This window comes from Rhinopithecus roxellana, chromosome 12 (genome assembly GCF_007565055.1).
Source record: "Rhinopithecus roxellana isolate Shanxi Qingling chromosome 12, ASM756505v1, whole genome shotgun sequence".
NCBI lineage: Eukaryota > Metazoa > Chordata > Mammalia > Primates > Cercopithecidae > Rhinopithecus > Rhinopithecus roxellana.
In genome coordinates, this window is record NC_044560.1 from 29,837,883 (window position 1) to 29,857,959 (window position 20,077).

Sequence of the window (20,077 nt, forward strand, 5' to 3'; positions counted from 1 at the left end):
GCTTTTTTTTCGAGACGGAGTCTCACATTGTCACCCAGTGGAATGGCATTATCTCCACTCACTGCAACCTCTGCCTCCCGAGTTCAAGCGATTCTCCTGCCTCAGCCTCCCAAGTAGCTGGGATTACAGGCATGTGCCACCATGCCCGGGTAGTTTTTTGTATTTTTAGTAGAGACGGAGTTTTACCATCTTGGCCAGGCTGGTCTCGAACTTCTGACCTCATGATCTGCCTGCCTCGGCCTCCCAAAGTGCTGGGATTATAGGCGTGAGCCACCACGCCTGGCCAAGATGAACTCCTTAAGGGCAGGATTTGGTAAGTGATTGACTTCTTTTTAGTTCTGTGATCTTGAGATTATTTTTAGCTTTATAAATTTAGCAGTGGCAGGGCCCGCAGAGAATCAGGTTAATGCGGTAAAGGCCACATCACCAATTTTCTCAATTTAAAAAACTGTCAAGAGATTTATTTTTCCATTGCAGGTTTTAAAGTGGAGATTCTTAAGTGGAAAATAGGTAATGCTCAGAACAAAGCTACTTGGAAATAGCACAACGTGAAGTCTTTCATGAGGGCTTGCAGGCCGCTGCTGAGTGGCAGTTTACAGAAGAGGTCGCGAGGTGAGCCTCTTAGGACAGAAAACAAGGCAGCAGCGCACCTGCCACCGCTTTGTTGGTGCAAGCTCCTCCTTGAGCCTAAAAAGTAGGCTTTATTCATCCCTTCTGTTCATTTACCAACCTGGGGGATTGGTATGACCAGGGGAAACATTCCTAAACCAGGAAGCTGCATTAGCCGATCAGGCTTGGTAAGGTCTCGGCCACAGCTGGCTGCTAGGAGTACCCCCACGATAGGCACAGCACACCACTGTCCCTTCGCTGCACTTTCTTCCTGCCTTAGGTAGTTGGGCTTGCCCACCATAGTTTGCTTTTGTCGTGGTTTGGCAGGGTTAGAAGACCTCGACCTCTCTGTCTTACTGGGAAGTGCTTACTCTCTGGGCCACTGCTGCAGAAGACGTGGCACTTGTCATGGGTTTGGAAGACAGCCATCTGCAGTAGAGGCAGCCTATCCCATTGCAAGGAGAGGAACTTAATGGAGTAATTATTCTACTCTTCTTTTTACATACAGAAATGTTTATTTAAATATTCTAAATTGGATTTTCTTTCACAGATACTGATTATTCTTTCCAGTTCTTAAATAAAACTGCACTTGATTTCACTCAACCACAGTGTGATTGTGTGGGATGTGAAACTCTGAGGCCACTCCTGGGTAAGAAGCGTCTTAAGCCTTCAGCCTCAAACCACATGTGTTTTGCCTCCTCAATTTCTTTCTGAATTCCTACCTCTAACCAGTTGTAATGATAATTCCTTTTGCCCTACAGGCCACCACATAGGTTTGTAAGGGCTTGGAACGGGAGCCTCAGTGCCCTGAAGTAGCAGGTGCAGGGGCAGTGGACGTTGATGCGAGTGATGTGTTATGTGTTTAATGTGCTGCTATGTTAGCATGTAGACCCATTTACTGTTAATCACTGAATCAAGCTGGATATTTGCTTAAATGTGACTATCTGGGCATCGTTTTTCCACAAAAACTTTTAAAAGTTTAGGTCACATGGGTTAATTTTTAACAAGCAGTTATTAAGCTCCTCTAAATGGAAAGGGTACTGTGGAGAAATGGAAAACTGCTTGGAAAAAACTACTAGAAAAAAGGTTGCTGCTACCCAGTGCTTTGCTATCAACGGAAGGTGGACACAGGAGGGCTGCAGGAGTTTGGGAAAGCAGTGAAGTCACTGAGACCATCTGCTACGTAAGCTGGCCAGGTGCTAACCCCTGGCTTTAGGAGCTCTGCCCTTGCTGGAAAGGGAGAGAAGCTGGAGCAAAGGTTCCTTATCCTTCCGTGAGTCACTGCTTAGATTACTGGGTGGAACTTTCCAGTAGCACCAGGTTAACAGTGGGATCTTGTTACCTAAAACTCAAACTGGCACACCCCGACGGACCACACTGCCCAGCACAGGGTCTAACACACAGATGCTTGGTGTGTAGGTGTGGAACAAGCGAGGGATTTCTCGCTGGATGGCCACTCCCTGATGTTTTCCATGTGGACTGGGAGTCATCCCAAGCTACTGTGACAAGGACGAAGACTTCGTACCATGCAAACATGGGGAAAAGCAAAACTGCCCAAGCCAAAGAACCTGAAATTATGGCCTGTCAGAGTCTCTGGGTTTTTTTATTGACAAATGATTACCTTTTAAAGAAATAAACAGCCGGGCATGGTGGCTCATCCCTGTAATCCCAGCACTTTCGGAGGCCAAGGTGGGCGGATCACCTGAGGTCGGGAGTTCGAGAACAGCCTGACCAACATGGAGAAGCCCCGTCTCTACTAAAAATACAAAAAATTAGCCGGGAGTGGTGGCACATGCCTGTAATCCCAGCTACTCGGGAGGCTGAGGCAGGAGAATCGCTTGAACCCGGGAGGCGGAGGTTGTGGAGAGCCAGAGATTGTGCCACTGCACTCCAGCCTGGGCAACAAAGTGAAATTCTGTCTTAAAAAAAAAAAAAAAAAAAAAAAAAAAAATTGGCCAGGCACGGTGGCTCACCCCTGTAATCCCAGCACTTTGGGAGGCTGAGACAGATGGATCACCTGAGGTCTGGAGTTCGAGACCAGCTTGGCCAACATGGTGAAACCCCATCTCTACTAAAAATACAAAAAAAATTAGCTGGGCATGGTGGCAGGCACCTGTAATCCCAGCTACTAGAGAGGCTGTGGCAGGAGAATCGCTTGAACCCAGGAGACGGAGGTTGCAGGGAGCTGAGATTGCGCCATTACACTCTAGCCTGGGCAACAAAGAGTGAAACTCAGTCTCAAAAAAAAAATTTTAAAAACCATGGGAACAACCTTCTCACCAGTGTCCCAGTCTTGTGCCTGCTCTAAGAGCCTGATCCTGGGGACCTGTCCCATTTGCTAAGTCAGGTGTTCCCTCCATGTGGGGATGTCACCCCTGTTTTTCTGTTTGGATCTGTGATGATCCTTATTTTTGAGTAGAGGCTCTTCCGAGAGGCCGTTCGGAGCCCAGCTGTTTCCTTTAGGCTCTGACGTCTTCTCTCTCTTTTCCGGGACACTTCCTGGGTTATTCCTAAAGGGACAGCGTCATGTGAGCCCAGCCCACTCCCCCATTTCACCGTATCCCTGCACTAAAACCCACTTGGGCCAAAGCTCTCAGAATGGAACGTCTTCCTGGAAGGCCTCAGTGAGTGACCATGCCTTCAGAACCAGGAAGGCTCTGTCTCCGAAAGGATCTTGTCGACTTCTGAGTAGGAGCCGGTCCCCAGGGGATGGCTATGAGTTGTTGAACCATCAGGCTGTGTCAGTGGTTTCTGGTGACATTGCATTTTGAATTTGGAAGCATCTGAGCTAATAAATGGCAGCTGTGCAGGGGAGGCTGGGGCCAGACTCTGCTCTATCACCAGCCATGTTGTGACTCTGGCCACTTCAGCAACCTTCTGTACACCCCTAGGCTCTTCCAGTTCTGATTCTACAGTGCTGTCCTCTGCCCTGTGACTGAGTACGTCTTCCTGAGTGCAAAATACACAAAGATCAGCCTGTGACTGTGTCGTAGGTGTTACTGCACAGCCGTCTCTTCCTCTGGCAGGTATTGGGGTGCACACTGTGGCTCTGGGGAACAGTCCTCGGTCATTTTCCTGTTTCAGTGACCCGAGTCCCCTAGCGTCAGCATGTGCAGCTCCTAGTGGTGAAACTGGACGCAGGCAGCAGCCACGGCTGTTTATAATGGTAAAATGGGGTCCTGTCTATCAAAGTAACACCTATTTTATCTATGAGGTCCCTTGTTTAAGTTACTCATCCGGGCTGGGAGCCTCTCTGACCCCTAGTTTTACAAAGAGGCCCAAGCAGGGTCCCAGAGCTGGAGCCAAAGGGGAAAAGCCTGGAGTTTCCTTTGTCATCCTGTTGGCCTCAGAAGCCACATCACGTGCCCACTCTCTGGTGAAAAGACTCGCTTTACCTGGCTGAGGCTGCGCTGTTCCTGCTGTCGTCGTGCGTGTTTTGTAGACACTCTGACTGCTCATCCACGGGTGCCTGAAACCTGGCAAGAGAGTGGGCACCAGAATCTCAAGGGAGCAGAGCCAGCTGCTGCACGGCCTTAAGCTCAGAAACCTCAGAACCAAACTCTGCCACCACTCATGCACCCACCTAGCGTTTCATTCTTTTGCTCCTCAAATATTTACTAAGGTCCAGCGGTTGGCGAGGGCCAGGCCTGCATGGTGTGCACGAGAGGTCAGGCCCTGCCCTCATGGAAGCTGTGTACTGGTCGGGGCAGACACGCTGAGGGAGGGAAGGGTGTGTGGTGCAGGGCGCCAGGGGGACCTGCCTTAATCCAGGTGGAGTGGGGAAGGCCTCTGCAAGTGTACCACCCTTGTGCTCAGAGCTTCCAATCTGCCTCATGGCTCCAACCCTGCCCCGCTGCTAATATGAGCAGATGCTCAAGGGGTAACCTGACATCTGAGAAAAACCTTCAGCCTGGAAGACAGAAACCTACACAAGCTTAGAGGGCGTGGTGGTGCACACCTGTAATCCCAGCTACTCTGGAGGCTGAGGCACAAGAATCGATTGAACGTGGGAGGTGGAGGCTGCAGTGAGCTGAGATTGACACCATTCCACTCCAGCCTGGGCGACAGAGCGAGACTGTCTCAAACAAACAAAGACCTTCACAAGCAAAAAGCAACTGGGAGGAAACACTTCAGGCAGAAAATTTCCAAAAGGAAAAAAACCGTCGGCCTCACAGGGGTAAGATACTGCGTCCATGAAACAACAGGATACCATCAAAAGAAACAGGTACAGAAGGAGCTGTTGGAAATGCAAAACAAGATAGCAGAAATGAACTACTTAATGGAAGATAAAGAGGCCTGGCACGGTGGCTCACGCCTGGAATCCCAGCACTTTGGGAGGCTGAGGCGGGAGGATCACTTGAGACCAGGAATTTCAAAACCAGCTTGGGTAACATGGCAAGACCCCATCTCAAAAAAAAAAAAAGGGCCGGGCGCGGGGGCTCACACCTGTAATCCCAGCACTTTGGGAGGCCGAGGAGGGCAGATCACCTGAGGTCGGGAGTTCAAGACCAGCCTGACCAACATGGAGAAACCCCGTCTTTACTAAAAATACAAAATTAGCCGGGTGTGGTGACACAAGCCTGTAATCCCACCTGCTCAGGAGGCTAAGGCAGGAGAATAGCTTGAACCAAGTAGGCGGAGGTTGCAGTGAGCCAAGATCGCACCATTTCTCTCCAGCCTGGGCAACAAGAGTGAAACTCCATCCAAAAAAAAAAAAAAGGGAAATGGGACAGAAAAGGTAAATTAGAGGGCCAGCCCAGGGGAGCCAATATCCAACAACAGGAATTCCAAAAAGAAAAAGTGAAGAAATCAACAAATTGAAAAAGAGGCCGGGAGCAGTGGCTCATGCCTATAATCCCAGCACTTTGGGAGGGCAAGGCGGATGGATCACAAGGTCAGGAGATCAAGACCATCCTGGCCAACATAGTGAAACCCCTGTCTCTACTAAAATACAAAAAAAAGGCCAGGTACAGTGGCTCACACCTGTAATCCCAGCACTTTGGGAAGCCTAGGTGGGCTGATCACAAGGTCAGGAGATCGAGACCATCCTGGCAAACACGGTGAAATGCTGTCTTTATTAAAAATACAAAAAGGCCGGGCGCGGTGGCTCAAGCCTGTAATCCCAGCACTTTGGGAGGCCGAGACGGGCGGATCACGAGGTCAGGAGATCGAGACCATCCTGGCTAATACGGTGAAACCCCGTCTCTACTAAAAAATACAAAAAACTAGCCGGGCGACGAGGCGGGCGCCTGTAGTCCCAGCTACTCAGGGAGGCTGAGACAGGAGAATGGCGTGAACCCGGGAGGCGGAGCTTGCAGTGAGCTGAGAGCCGGCCACTGCACTCCAGTCTGGGTGGCAGAGCAAGACTCCGTCTCAAAAAAAAAAAAAAAAAAAAAAAAAATACAAAAAATTAGCTGGGCGCGGTAGCGGGCGCCTGTGGTCCCAGCTACTCGGGAGGATGAGGCAGGAGAATGGCGTGAACCTGGGAGGCGGAGCTTGCAGTGAGCCAAGATCACGCCACTGCACTCTAGCCTGGGCGACAGAGCGAGACTCCGTCTCAAAAAAAAAAAGAAAAAAAAGAAATATTCCAGCCTGGCGAACTTGCCAAAACTCCATCTCTACTAAAAATACAAAAATTAGCAAGGTGTAAAAAAAAAAAAAGGAAAAAAAAAATTAGCAAGGTGTGTTGGCACGCACCTGTAATCCCAGCTACTTGGGAGGCTGAGGCAGGAGAATCATTTGAACCCCGGAGGCGAAGGTTGCAGTGAGCCAAGATCATGCCACTGCACTCCAGCCTCGGCGACAGAGCGAGACTCCATCTCAAAAAGAAAGAAAGAAAAAAGAAATATGCCAGAACTGAAGAGCATGAATTTTCAGATTGAAAGGGCCTGCCAGTATCCAACCTAATGGATGGAAATAGACTCTCACCAAAGTGAAATCTGAGAACACTGGGAGCAAAGAGAAGATTTTACAAGCTTCCACAGAGAATTAGTAGGTCGCATTACAAGGTTAGGAGTCTGAGCGCCTTCAGACTTCATGAACAACAACCATGGAAGCTAGAAGATAAGAGAGCGAGAGAGCAATGCCTTTGAAGGAGAATTCTTCCCAATCTAGAATTTCCAATCTAGAATTTGATACCCAGTGAAACTGTCAGGTGTGAAGCTAGAATGGAGGCATTGTCAGACCCATGCTACCCCTAAACACGCACCTCCTTCGCACTCTTTCTCAAGAAGTTACCAGGAGGTGGGCTCCCCCAAAACCTGACAGGCACGTCACCACATGGGTGGTGAAGGGAGAGCCCAGGTTCCAGTCATTCCCTAGACCTACAGGGCAACCAGTCTACCCTGGGGCCCAGTGACTCAGAGACGGGAACACTGAAGACTTGCCACCAAGATCCCTCTGACACTGGAACCCCGTTGATGCCTGAGTACAGTGCTGAGAGACCCTGGTCAGAACTCTGCACAGACTTGGCCTGTCTTACATTGATGAAGTTCCTGCCCTCTCCTCCACGTCCTGTCGCGTGGATCAGCCCAGCAGGACCCTCGTGACACCCTTAGGAAGTGCCTTCTGCTTTGACCTACTCTTGAGGGTTGGAGGGACCAACTATGATCCTAAAAGCAGAAACTCAGAGCAGCCCACTCACTGTGACTACGCTTTTGCAAATGTCCGGCACCTGGTCCGACCAGATGCCCCAGCTGAACCCGCATGACCTGGCCAGCTGACTTCCCTGAATGGGGTCCTGTGGGTGTGGCACCTTTCCCACGCATTTTTTTTTTTTTTTTGAGACAAGGTCTCACCGTGTCGCCCAGGCTGTAATGCAGTAGTGTGATCTCAACTCACTGCAACCTCTGCCTCCACCTCCCAGGTTCAAGCGATTCTCATGGCTCAGCCTCCCCAGTAGCTGGGATTACAGGCATGAGCCACCATGCATGACTAATTTTTTTTATTTTTAGTAGAGATGGGGTTCCACCATGTTGGCCAGTCTGGTCTGGAACTGCTGACCTCAGGTAATCTGCCCACCTCAGCCTCCCAAAGTGCTAGGATTACAGGTGTGAGCCACCGCACCCAGTCCCCAAGCACACTCTGAAGAGTCTCAGTGGCCCTGGGAACACCTCTTGGCCTCACCTGGGCTCCAGCCGCTCCTTCACCTTGGCAATGGAGCGGACGTAGGGCGTGATCTGCTTGGTGATGGTGGTCAGGTAGGCATTCTCCTGCCTCAGCTGGAGAAGGTCATGGAGCTGGGCTGTGGGGCCAAGGCCAGAGCATGGGGTCTTAATCCTGAAGCACATGGCTTCAGGTTTTTACTCAAGCTAGCCACCATCTAAATATCCGGACCATTTCCATGATGACTTCTAATTAAAGAGTGAGGCACTTGGTGGGGGCATTCTATTCAATGAGTCCTGACCCCACATGCATCATTTGGGGCTGGTTAGCAGCCAGGAGGCACAGTCAAACGCTAAGGTGAGGAGTGTGGGTATTTGCATCTGGTTAGTGGCCGACCCTGACTTCCTCCCCTGCTAGCATGTGGGTTAGCTCGGGGACAGGGGGTTCACGCAGCAGCCAACTTCCTGGAACCTTCATAAATCTCCTGCTCATTAGCCACTTGCTGATAGGATTCCTCCCAAATCTGAAAGAGAAAAGCTGGACATTGGATGTGGCAGTGAGCTGGAATTTACAGTGCTGGCTCTGCTATCTCTAGCTACTCAGATCTACAAAGCACCCCCCAGCCAGGTCCACGTGATTCCAAGCAGCAAAGACTCCCAGGTTCCAGACCCTGCCACATGAGAGTCCTGTAGGGCACAAGCCAGGTCCTCTTTCCCTGCTTACTGTCTTGGGGTAGCCCAGGTGTCCCCTGACAGGTGGGACTGGAGTTAAGAGTCCTTGGGAAGGCTACCTCCTGGAAGACTGACCCTCATGCCCTCTAAGGAGGTGTGCTCCGAGGCGATCTGCATGTCCAGTTGCAGGGACTTGCTCAGGACGTCTCCCATGATCTCCGCCTTGATGAGCGAGTGGTGCTTGGTGAGGTCTCGGTGCAGCTCCTGTACCTGGTCCTTTAGGCTCTGCATCTCCGCCTGCAGATGCTTCACAGAGAGGCTGTGTGAGAGCGTGGGTCATCCTAGGCTGTTTTTACTGCCAGGGTCTTGGTGGAGGAATGGCTCCCAGGTTCAGCAGCTGGGACAACTCGATTTCCCTGAGCGTACCTTGGGGAGGAGTGGGTTAGGACATTTCCCCTCCCCCCCCCCAGATCCCTGCCCCCTCACCCTGTAGGAGTCCTCATAGTGGCGGCAGTGCTCTGTGAAGGGCGTGTTCTTGCCCTCTGCCAGCAGCACCTTGGTGCTGATGGACCGGTGCAGCGTAGGCTTTTGGACGGGTGACCCGGACATCTTTCCTACTGGGGAGGGGCAGTGGGGCCCCATCAGCACCTTGGGGCCTAAGCCCCCTGCCAGCCTGGGGAGAGAGCCAGTGTGGATGCAGGGGGGTGCAGAAGTCTGCCCCTCCCCTGGCCTCCCAGGGCAGCCCCCTGGACTGTTCGGGGCTCTCACAGCCCTCTCCACCACCTGGAGCACAGCAGAGCCACCAGGAGCTTTGAAAAGCCTGCGGCAAGGCCTCACCCGGACATCCACATCTATTTTTTAAAGTCCCTGGAGTGGGTTCCAGGGTGTGGGGCCAAGAGCAAGTCCATCGGAATGCTGCCAGGGCTAGGACTGAGTGAGCGGTGTGTTCACTTCTATGCTGGACACAGGAAGTGTGGGCCCAGTCTCTCTTAGTCTTTGGGGCCCCTGGGCACACACATGCCGTTTCAGCATTTCTCCTAACTCCTCCCCAGATGAGTCCAGGAATCAGGCCCCCTATGACTTCAGGCCACCTAGGAGGCGGTCAGCCCAGCCCCAGGTGCCCCACCCCAGGGGAGGCTGCAGTGGCGGTTGGGGGCCTGAGTCCTCCCCTTCTCCTTTAGCGGAGCTCCGAGTCAGGTCTGCCATGGACTTCAGATCCAGGGCTTCCTGCTCCCCTACTTAGTGGACTCGCCCTGGCCACCCCCTGTGCCCAGACACTGTACTGGGAGGGTGTCGAGCTAAGGATGGAGGAAGGAAGGGTGGCACGTGGCTTTTCCCTGGTGATCTGGCCTCTCAGCACCCACCCTCCCCCACACCTCAGTGTCGGGGACCTTGTGCCTGGCCTCCCCAGTTGCCGCTCACGTGTTAGCACCACTTGCAGCAGCTGCCACCCGACGTGTCCCCAGCAGCAGCAGCGGCTCCAGGCAGCGTGCAAACTCAGCTCGGTGGTCACTGGCAATCTGTGCAGCAGGATGGGGTCATGAGGTGGCCTCCACTGCCCTGCGGGGCCCCCGACCCTGGCCCACCCAGGCCACTGCACACCTTGCTGCTCCGCACAGGCCTTAGGCGGTACGGCCGTGTGACGATGCCCTGCAGCCTCTCCATCAGCTCCTGTGGTAGTGAGGAGGGCCTCAGGCCGGTGGAGGTGTGGCAGCCGGGGGCAGGAAGAGGGGAGATGGAGGCGAAACACATCTGTCTTTGGCACTTGACTTGGTGTCCCTTAGCGGTGCCAGCCCTCTTCTGGGACTCATCCAGACAAACCCCCCACCCCATCCGCAAATCCATAGGAGAGGGGGCAGCTGGACTCCAGTGGTCACTCCACCCCATGGGGGACCGGAGGCTCATGCCCCCTTCCTGGCTTCACTGTCCTTGTAACAGTGGCCCTAACTGGTTTGCAGATGATGGAGTTGGGAGGGGGTCAGTCCCGAGACCCCTGGACCAGGCTCCAGGTGACAGGCTGCCCACTCCTGAGTTGGTGGCTTTGGTCTACAGGGTGGGCTCCTGGTGGGGAGGGGGCATCTGCAGGAGCAGAGGAGACTCACATAGCCCAGGTCCAGGAACTCAGCCTTGTTGGCCAAGCTGAGGAAGGAGGAACAGATGACCAGGTGGACCTGGGGGAGGAGACGCTGCTCAGTGCCTGGCTGGGGAGGAGGGACCCAACTGCACCCCAAGCTCCCTGTACCTGCAGGGTGGGCAGCAAGGTGGCCAAGTGAGAGAGCTGCTCCTTGAAGGCCTTGTTCTTCTCTTCATATTGGCTGGGGGAAGGGGGCTGCCTGGTCTCCAGGGGGCCAGGAGCAGGGACGGGCAGTTCCATCCCCCCAGCCATCTTCACATGTTCGTCCCTGAACCCCTTCTCTGCACGCTGAGCCATGCTGCCCTCCTTAGCTGGGAGGACATTCGGATGTCTCGCTCCTCAGGGTGGAATGCCCAGGTTCGGAGCTGAGGGCATGGAGGCCAAGGGGTTTCAAGGGAAGCAAGCCCTCCTCCCCACAACTCACCTCTGCACAGCCTGCAGCAGCACTTCTTTCCTCTCTGCCAGCCTCTCCTGGGAGAGATGGCGAGCATGCTCTTGATTTGTGCCCCAGCCCTGCCACCTCCCACCATGCCTACCCCCGGACCCCCGCCACCTGCTGGTTACGCTAGGTAGTTCTCCAACCTACCAGCCCTGCATCCACTGCCTGAGGGCTTGGGTCCTCTCACCTTAAATGTCACCTCCCCAGGGAAGTCCTTCACTGACCACCTCACATCCCCACCACCAGCCTGGAGCAGGCCCTGGTTTCCCCTCCCAGTTGTCCTAGCAACTCCAGGAAAGTGCTTGGTGCAAGGCCTGCTGCCCCACTACACTGGAAATCCACAAGGCCTAGGGACTGGCCCTGTGTCGCCAGTTCCCCGCTGGGTCGTTTATTCCCCAACCCCATCCCTCACCTGCATGCTGCCGAAGAGGGCGTGGATAGCGTTCTCCTCCTCGGCAGCGCTGTGCCGCACCTCCTCCACCATGGCCTGCAGCAGCGCGATGGCCTCCCGCGTGGCCGTCTGCAGGGCCTTCACGGCCTGGGGACAGGGCGGGGTCAGGCTCGCGAGCGCCGCCGCGCGGCCCCACACCCCCGCCCCCGCGCGCCAGACCCCTGCGCTCACCAGCACCGCCTGCTCCAGCCGCTCGCAGCCCTGCACGTAAGCCGATTCCAGGTCCACGCAGTGCGCCCGGCTCTCCCTGAGGTTGGCGGCGGGTGAGGCCCGCTCCGGCCGCCCCCAGCCTCCTCCCCTCGCGCCCCCTCTACGCACCCCTGCATGTCGCGGAAGCAACGGATGCACAACAGCAACTTCTTGTCGGTGGAGAACAGGAGGTAGGGCTCTGCGTGCAGCGCTGCGGGGGCAGCGGGCGGTGGTGAGGGCTCCGGGCAGTGCCCGCCCTGTTCCCACCTCCAGGTCCTTGGTCCCGCAAGCCTCACTCACTGCACTTCTGGGGCACGTCGCGGCTTCGCTGACCCAGGGCCACGATGTCGTGGCGCGCGAACATGCGTGCTCGGTGCGTCTCATCGCGGCAGCGCGCGCACAGGGGCTGTCCGCACGTGTTGCAGAAGTACGTGGTCTCCACGTCCTGCGGGCCGAGCGCGGGCTCAGGAGCGCCAGAGCCCGACCGCGGCCGGCGCGGGAACCGCAGCCGCCGGGTGTCATTGCGTGTGTTTGTCCCAGCCGTGGCGGAGTGCGCGGCTAAACGCAGCCCTTTCCTGTAATCTAGGCACTTGGCGCTCTGATATACCCGGTTTACAGATGAGGGCACTGCTGCTCAGAGGCTGATTAAGTAGGTCCGTGGAGTGGGGTGGGGGACAGGAGGAGAGGGCAGAAACTGCCTTTATAAAACATTTCACCGAGGCGGGGTGCGGTGGCTCACGCTTGTAATCCCAACAATTTGGGAGGCCGAGGTGGGCGGATCACCTGAGGTCAGGAGCTCGGAGATCAGCCTGGCCAACATGGCGAAACTCTGTCTCTAATAAAAATACAAAAATTAGCCGGGCATGGTGGCGGGTGCCTGAAGTCCCAGCTCCTCAGGAGGCTGAGGCAGAAGAATCACTTGAACCCGGGAGGCGGAGGTTGCAGTGAGTCAAGTTGGCGCCACTGCATTCCAGCCTGGGCAATAAAGCAAGACTCCGTCTCAAAAAAAATAAAATAAAATAAATATATATATATATTTTTACCTGCAACAAAAGGGGTGTGAAGGCCTGTCACGGCCCTCCTGGCACACTCAGTAGTGGCCAAAAGGTGGTGAACACCCTGGCAGTCTGGAGTCACACCTGAGCGGGGGAGGGGAAGAGCAGTGAGAGCTTTAAGGTTCTCGTCTCCAAGCCAGACCCAGGGCTGGAGTCTAGGGCTTGGCTTGCAGCCCTGGTATGGACACATGCAATGGTTGACATAACAGGCCCTACCTGCAGTTCCTACCTCCTGCTAATCCTCTCTGTACCTCTGGGTCACACATTTCTCAGCACTTGCCCAGAAGGCTGGAGCTTTTGCCCCAGTCGGGCCGTCCTCCTGGGATTCCCGATACATTTTCCGGCCTCCACAGGCCAGAGTCCCCCGTGCCCTTTACAGCCCAGAGGGAACAGCATGCTGTCCCCACCTCCCCTGGGCTGTAGCTGCTTCTATGCCACTTGGGTAGCAGAGGCCCTTCAGGGTCAGCCCAGGCCTGCAAACTGGACTGCCTTTCCTGTGCAGGTCCACAACTCCACCCTGAATTGGGGATCAGTGAGTTCTCCCCAGATCGAATGGCCTTAGCTTCTGCCACTGTCTGGACACTGGCTCAAGTCCCTTGTTCTGGACCTCAGTCTCCCCACTGGTATAAAGGGGTTCACATTCGGGGCCAACATGCCCTAGGGAGGTGCTGGAGAATCCACTGCCAAGTCATCCTCTGAAGATATGCTGGGTGCATGTGCAAGCACTGGGGACTATGTAACCTGGTACCCTCTACTCCTCACCCGCCCGCCCCGCCGCCCCTGCCTGCTCGCTGCACTCCAGGTCACAGTTGGCACAGCGCACCGCCTCCACGCCATCCCCCGAGCTGTCCACCAGGAACTGCAGCAGCCGGTCCACCGGTGGGAGCCCGCTAGGACCCTTCACCACCGTCTGGTGTCTGCAGAGAAGCCCAGGCCCTGAGATTCTGACACCCCTTCCCCAAAGCTCCCCACCCCCACCCCTCACATTCCAGGCTGGAGCTACAAATAGCTGTGCTGGGAGGTGGGGTGCACCACAGCTCTGGGGTTTGCTATAAATATCACAGCCAGCGCTCACCCTGCCCTGGTCCCTACCCTTGCCCAGTTCTGGGCACTCCTGCAGACAGTGGGGTTGGTGCCCCTAGTATCAAAAGCAGAAGCTGCCCCTTAGCATCCTCTCACAACATTGGACAAATCAGAGCCACTCCTGGGTTCCCTGAGTCCACATAACTGTAACTGTGGTTTTGTGGACCTAAGACTTCTAAGACCCAAAGCGAGTTACTGGGAGTGTCTTGACCAGTGCTGGAGCTCCACCCCTACCTCCTGACTTTTGATGGGAGGTCTTGGGCCAGTAACTGCAATCTCCAGGCCTCAGTTAAGCTGATCTATAAAGTGGGCTGAAGCCTGCAACTTCTGGCCAGGAGAGCTAAGGACTGGGTGCAGCATCTCCCAGTCGTTCTGCCTAAAGTTGGAGCCTTACTCTCCTGGCACCTGGGTCCCAGCTCGGGCAGAGCCAACCTTGGGCTGCGGGGATGGCGTCTGGGGGGTCTTTGGGAACTTTGGGACACTTACTGGCACAACGGGCAGGTGAGGCGGCCTTCAGTCGCGCGGCCACGCAGACAGCCGGCGCAGAGGTCGTGGAAGCAGTCCAGAAGACACGGGCGCTCGTACTGCACGTGGCACAGCGGGCACACCAGCGGGTGGACGCTCGGGGCGTCCAGGGAGCTCGGGCCCTCCAGGGGCCCGAAGATAGCTCCCGACATCTGCAGGGACAGCACAGGCGGGCGGCTGGGGCGCGCACGGAGCCCCGCTTGAACTCCCGCAGCCCCTCTGCCCGGTCGCCCGCGCCCTCCCTGTCGCGTCTGGACCCGACGGGGCGTCCAGAGATCACGGAGTGGGGAGCCGCTAGGGCCCGGGTTAGGGCTGGGGCCTGGAGCGCCCCGGCGCAGGGAGACTAGGCAGTGAGGACTAGCGAGGGGAGGGGCCCTGTACCTACCCGCTAGGCCGCTTTACTGGGAGCTACCCGCCCTCCGAGCTTCTCCCCCACCGTCCAGCGCTCCTAGTGCGGCTCCGAGCCGCGCTCTGAGACCCCGCGCTGCCGCTCTGCCGAGGAGTTGCCGGCCCTGGAAGGTCAGGCCCGCACCGGGCGATGGGTTCCTATCCTACGCGGGGCCTCCCTCTGCCCTGGCCTCTCCTACCTCTCTTCACTCCCACCCTCGGAATTCCCCGCCGGGTGTCCTCTGGATGACCCGCAGGAGACGCCCCTTCCGGCATCCACCTTCCCCACGGTGGCTGCTGCCTTACCGCCCGGCGGGGCCGAACCGACCTCGGCGCTCGCCATCTGCTTTGCGCTCTGGTTCTGGCTCGGCTACTTCATCCCCAGCCCGCGGGGAGGAGAAGCTAGGACGCCAAGGCTCCAAGGACGGTGCCAGGCAAGGGTGAAAGGGTCGGACTGGCCCCTGCCCGGGATAACAGAGTCCCGAGCCCCAAGACCAGAGCGCCGCGCAGAGCGGGGCCAGAGGACCTTGGCTGCGGGGCCTTCAAGGGTGTAGGGGCGGCCGCCGTGGCTTACGTCTGTAATTCCGGCACTTTGGGAGGCTGAGGCGGGCAGATCGCTTAAGGTCAGGAGATCGAGACCAGCCTGGCCAACGTGGCGAAACCCCGTATCTACTAAAAATACAAAAATTAGCCAGGCGTGGCCGCTCACCTGCAGTCCGTTTGGGAGGCTGAGACAGAACTGCTTGAACCCGGTCGGCGGAGGTTGCAGTGAGCGGAGATCCCGCCACTGCACTCCAGCCTGGGCGACAGAGCGAGACTCTGTCTCAAAAAAAAAAAAAAAAAAAAAAGTCCAGACCCCACCCCCACCGCCGCTATTCCCTGCTCTTCCATCCGATTTGAGTCTGAACAGGTCATCGCAGCCGCATTTCCTCGGCGGCCAATTGCGGGCGCCAGAGAGCAGCGGACGCCCCTCCACCAGCACTTGGGAGGCGGAGTGAGACGCCCTGGAATCCTAGCCCTGCCTTTCGCTGGTTGTGAGCTCTTGGCCATGTTACAGACCTCTCAGAGCCTCAGCGCTGGGTTAAAATAGAACCGATGTCCTGATAATGGGCGGAGGCCCCAGTGGAATAATGCCCGTGAAATACACATACTGGGCGTCCACTTAATTAAGGCCCCATCCTCATTGCCTGCCAAGTTCCCAAAAGTGGGATGGGTTTGGGTGGGAGGTTGAGAGGGGAGGCTCCCGGCCTTTCCAGCAGTGCCCCCTCTGCCGTCTGGGCCTGGCAGATGCGTGTTGATCCCAGCGTTTTCTCCAGCATGCCCTCGCTTCCTGCCTGTGTTATCCTGAGTGTCCTAAGAGCAGCCCGTTTCTGCCCCTCTTGCAATTACAAAGTCAAGCCCAGAGCCTGACCCACAGTAGTGCTCAATAAAGGCTTAGAAAAAACTCGGAGATATTTGAGCTGTTTTCGTTTTGTTTTGTTTAAGACAGGATCTCTGTCGTCCAGGCTGGAGCGCAGTGGCGCGATCATATCTCACTGCAGCCTCCGTTTCCTTCCACTTCAGCCTCCCAAGTAGCTGGGACTACAGCCGCGCACCACCACGCCTGGCTAATTTTGTTTTTTTCTTTTTCTTATTTTATTTTATTTTTTTTTTTATTTTTTTTTTTTTTTTTGAGACGGAGTCTCGCTCTGTCGCCCGGGCTGGAGTTCAGTGGCCGGATCTCAGCTCACTGCAAGCTCCGCCTCCCGGGTTTACGCCATTCTCCTGCCTCAGCCTCCCGAGTAGCTGGGACTACAGGCGCCCGCCACCTCACCCGGCTAGTTTTTTTTTGTATTTTTTAGTAGAGACGGGGTTTCACCATGTTAGCCAGGATGGTCTCGATCTTCTGACCTCGTGATCCGCCCGTCTCGGCCTCCCAAAGTGCTGGGATTACAGGCTTGAGCCACCGCGCCCGGCCTCTTTTTCTTATTTTTGAGACGGAGTTTCGCTCTTGTTGCCCAGGCTGGAGTGCAGTGGCATGATCTCGGCTCACTGCAACCTCTGCCTCCCGGGTTCAAGTGATTCTCCTGCCTTAGCCTCCCGAGTAGCTGGGATTACAGCTGCACGCCACCAGGCCCAGGTAATTTTTTGTATTTTTAGTAGAGATGGGGTTTCACCATGTTGGCCAGGCTGGTCTTGAACTCCTGACCTCAGGTGATCCGCCCACCTTGGCCTCCCAAAGTGCTAGGATTACAGGTGTGAGCCACTGAATCCAGCCTTTTTTTTTGTTTTTTTTTTTTGTATTTTTAGTAGAAAAATAAAAAGTACAATGTGCTGCACACATTGGGGATTTTGCCATGTTGCCCAGGCTGGTCTCCAACTCCTGGGCTCAAGCACTCTGCCTGCCTTGGCCTCCCAAAGTGCTGGGATTACAGGCGTGAGCCACTGTGCCTGGCCTAAGCTGTTTAATTTATATTAACTCATTTAATCTGGACAACACTCTTATGATGCATTAGTTTCCCAGTAGGAGTCGAGTGCTTCGTTCATCCATTCATTCATGTCTGCATCTGTTCAACTAGTATTTATGGAGCATCTACCATGGGCACATAGAAGGGAACACACCAGCCAAGGTTAATCAAGTACACAAATAAACAAATAATGACAGGCTGCATTAAATGCTTGGAAGAAAATCATAAGGATGATAGGCCAGGTGCCATGGCTCATACCTGTAATCCCAGCTTTGGGAACCTGAGGTGGGTGGATCACCCTGAGGTCAGGAGTTCGAGACCAACCTGGCCAACATGGTGAAACCCCATCCCTACTAAACATACAAAAATTAGCCAGGCGCGGTGGCTCATGCCTGTTATCCCAGCACTTTGGGAGACCGAGGCAGGTGGATCACGAGATCAGGAGTTCGAGACCAGCCTGGCTAGCATGGTGAAACCCTGTCTCTACTAAAAATACAAAAAATTAGCCAGGCATGGGGGCACGCACCTGGAGTCCCAGCTACTCGGGAGGCTGAGGCAGGAGAATTACTTGAACCTGGCAGGTGGAGGTTGCAGTGAGCCAAGATCACGCCATTGCACTCCAGCCTGAGTGAGAGTGAGACCTCTGTGTCAAAAAAAAAAAAAAAAAAAAAAAAAATTAGCTGGGTGTAGCGGTGCATGCCTGTAATCCCAGCTACTCTTGCGAGGCTGAGGCAGTAGAATCGAGATGGTGCCACTGCACTCCTGCCTGGGTGACAGAGCGAGATTCCACCTAAAAAATTAAATAAATAAATAAGGATGATGCGATGGAGGGCAGCTGGGAGGGGCTCGAGCTGAGGACCACACTAGGTAACCACGAGCAGAGAGGGGGAACTGAGCTTGAGACCCCCAGAGGTTAAGAAATTAAGAAAAGCCGGGAAGGCTGGGCACAGTGGCTCGCACCCGTAATCCCAGCACTTTGGGAGGCCAGCGTGGGTGAATCTCTTGAACCCAGGAGTTCGAGACCAACTTGGGCAACATAGCAAGACTCCCCCTGTCTATAAAAAATACTAAAACTTAGCTGGGTATGGTGGCTCCCGCTTGTAGTCCCAGCTACTTGAGAGGCTGAGGTGGAAGGATTGCTTGAGCCAGGCGGTTGAGGCTGCAGTGAGCTGTCACTGCACCTCTGCAGTCCCACCTAGGTGACAGAGTAAGACCCTGTCTCAAAAGAAAAACAAAAAAAAAGAAAAGCTGGGAAAAGTTCCAAGCAGAGGCAAGAACAAGTGCAAAGCCCCAGAAATGGGAAGACATTTAGAGACTAGAAGATCAATGTGGTTGCAGATGAAAGAGCTCAGGGTGGGGAGTGGTGCTGAACATGGGATGGGAGTGAGGATGGAGGATGGGGGTGAGGCTGGAGAGGTGGGGGCAGGGCAGGGGGTGTGGGGTGACGGATGAGGGTTTGAGTGTGGGGAGGTGGGGGTGAGGGTGAAGAGGTGAGAATGGGCTCATGGGGGTGAGGGTGATCTACGGGACACTAGTCTAGAGATGCCAAGGATGCCACTGGCTGCACTTGTGGGGAGTCCAGGGAGGGCTAGAGGCTGCACACATTGGCATGGGGAGTCATATTTAAAGGGAAGAGCATGGGTCTTGTCTAAAGATCAAGAGTAGATAAGGACGAAAGGAGCCTGTGATGGCTCCCACCTGTAATCCTAGTGCTTTGGGAAGCTGAGGCAGGAGGATTGCTTTAGCCCAAGAGTTCTAGATCAGCCTGGGCAACATTGCCATAGTGAGACACCAACTCTCTACAAAACAAAACAAAATAAAACAAAACAAAAAAATGAAACATGCAGCTGGGCATGGTGTTGCACACCTGTGGTCCCAGCTACTCAGGAGGCTGAGGTGGGAGGATAGCTGGAGCCTAGGATGTCAAGGTTTCAGTGAGCCATGTTCCCACCACTGCACTCTAGCCTGGGCAACAGAGTGAGAGCCTGTTTCAAAAAAAAAAAAAAAAAAAAAAAAAAGGGCCGGCCGGGCGCAGTGGCTCAGGCCTGTAATCCCAGCACTTTGGGAGGCCGAGACGGGCGGATCACGAGGTCAGGAGATCGAGACCATCCTGGCTAACACGGTGAAACCCCGTCTCTACTAAAAATACAAAAAAAAAAAAAACCTAGCCAGGCGAGGTGGCGGGCGCCTGTAGTCCCAGCTACTCGGGAGGCTGAGGCAGGAGAATGGCGTAAACCCGGGAGGCGGAGCTTGCAGTGAGCTGAGATCCGGCCACTGCACTCCAGCCTGGGAGACAGAGCAAGACTCAGTCTCAAAAACAAAAACAAAAACAAAAAACAAAAAAACAAACAACAACAACAAAAAAAGGGAAATAGTCCCTTGGGGGAGAGATTTAGGATTGTCAGTAGCCCTGAGGGCTCGCTTAGGGTCCATTATCAGCCAGGGTCCAGTCAAAAGACAACGATAGTTTTTAACTGAGAGAATTTAATATGAAGGATTGTTACCTAGGTATAAAGATGTGTTTAGGTAACTGATGGGGTATAATACCAACAGTAGCAACTGCAGGAAGTAGCTACCACTCGTAGGGTGGTATTATTAAGATGTAGATGCCTGAGGAGGGGGACGGGGAGGTGAAACTCAGACATCTGAGAAGAGGGTGCTGCTTCGCTAGGGCTGGTGTCTCTGAGGAGAAGGAAACAAGACTGATTCTGCAAATGTTGGAATAAGTGCAGACTGGATTCCACTGCTGCTTCCAGAATGTTCCAACTGCCACCTCCAGGATAAAGAAGCAAGAGTGGGTGACACCAGATAGGACAGGAACAAGCAGGAAGCAAAGCCCCCTATTGATAGAGCCAAACCGGGATCAGCTGGAAAGCAGAAGTGTTTGCAGAGGCCCAGCCTGGGCATTGTAGAGCCAAGAACAACAGGTGGCTTTGGAGCTTGGTCAACCGGCTCCAGAGGCCTGAGTTGAAAGCTAGACCCA

General features: G+C 54.7%; 1 protein-coding gene across 9 annotated transcripts; it reads right to left on the bottom strand.

Moving 5' to 3' along the window:
* Window positions 1-2,760: 2,760 nt before the first annotated feature.
* On the bottom strand, window positions 2,761-15,416 carry RNF207 (ring finger protein 207). Of its 9 annotated transcripts, none has more exons than XM_030913029.1 (18): window positions 15,357-15,416; window positions 14,646-14,772; window positions 14,222-14,412; window positions 13,437-13,569; window positions 11,898-12,042; window positions 11,727-11,808; window positions 11,370-11,655; window positions 10,943-10,989; window positions 10,627-10,699; window positions 10,487-10,555; window positions 9,987-10,055; window positions 9,807-9,904; window positions 8,871-9,057; window positions 8,504-8,690; window positions 8,185-8,250; window positions 7,735-7,852; window positions 4,005-4,085; window positions 2,761-3,119 (listed from the first exon to the last, which is right to left on the bottom strand). In XM_030913029.1, exons 3-18 carry the CDS (start codon window positions 14,410-14,412, stop codon window positions 2,948-2,950), a joined length of 2,004 nt encoding a protein of 667 aa, XP_030768889.1. In that variant the 5' UTR covers window positions 14,646-14,772; window positions 15,357-15,416; the 3' UTR covers window positions 2,761-2,947. The 9 variants fall into 9 exon arrangements, 8 of the variants coding, with proteins under 8 accessions (XP_030768889.1, XP_030768890.1, XP_030768892.1 ...); XM_030913030.1 differs by lacking the exon at window positions 15,357-15,416 and adding an exon at window positions 14,976-15,270; XM_030913032.1 differs by lacking the exons at window positions 14,646-14,772; window positions 15,357-15,416 and adding an exon at window positions 14,976-15,269 and having other exon boundaries at window positions 11,370-11,495; window positions 11,580-11,655.
* Between the last annotated feature and the right edge of the window lie 4,661 nt (window positions 15,417-20,077).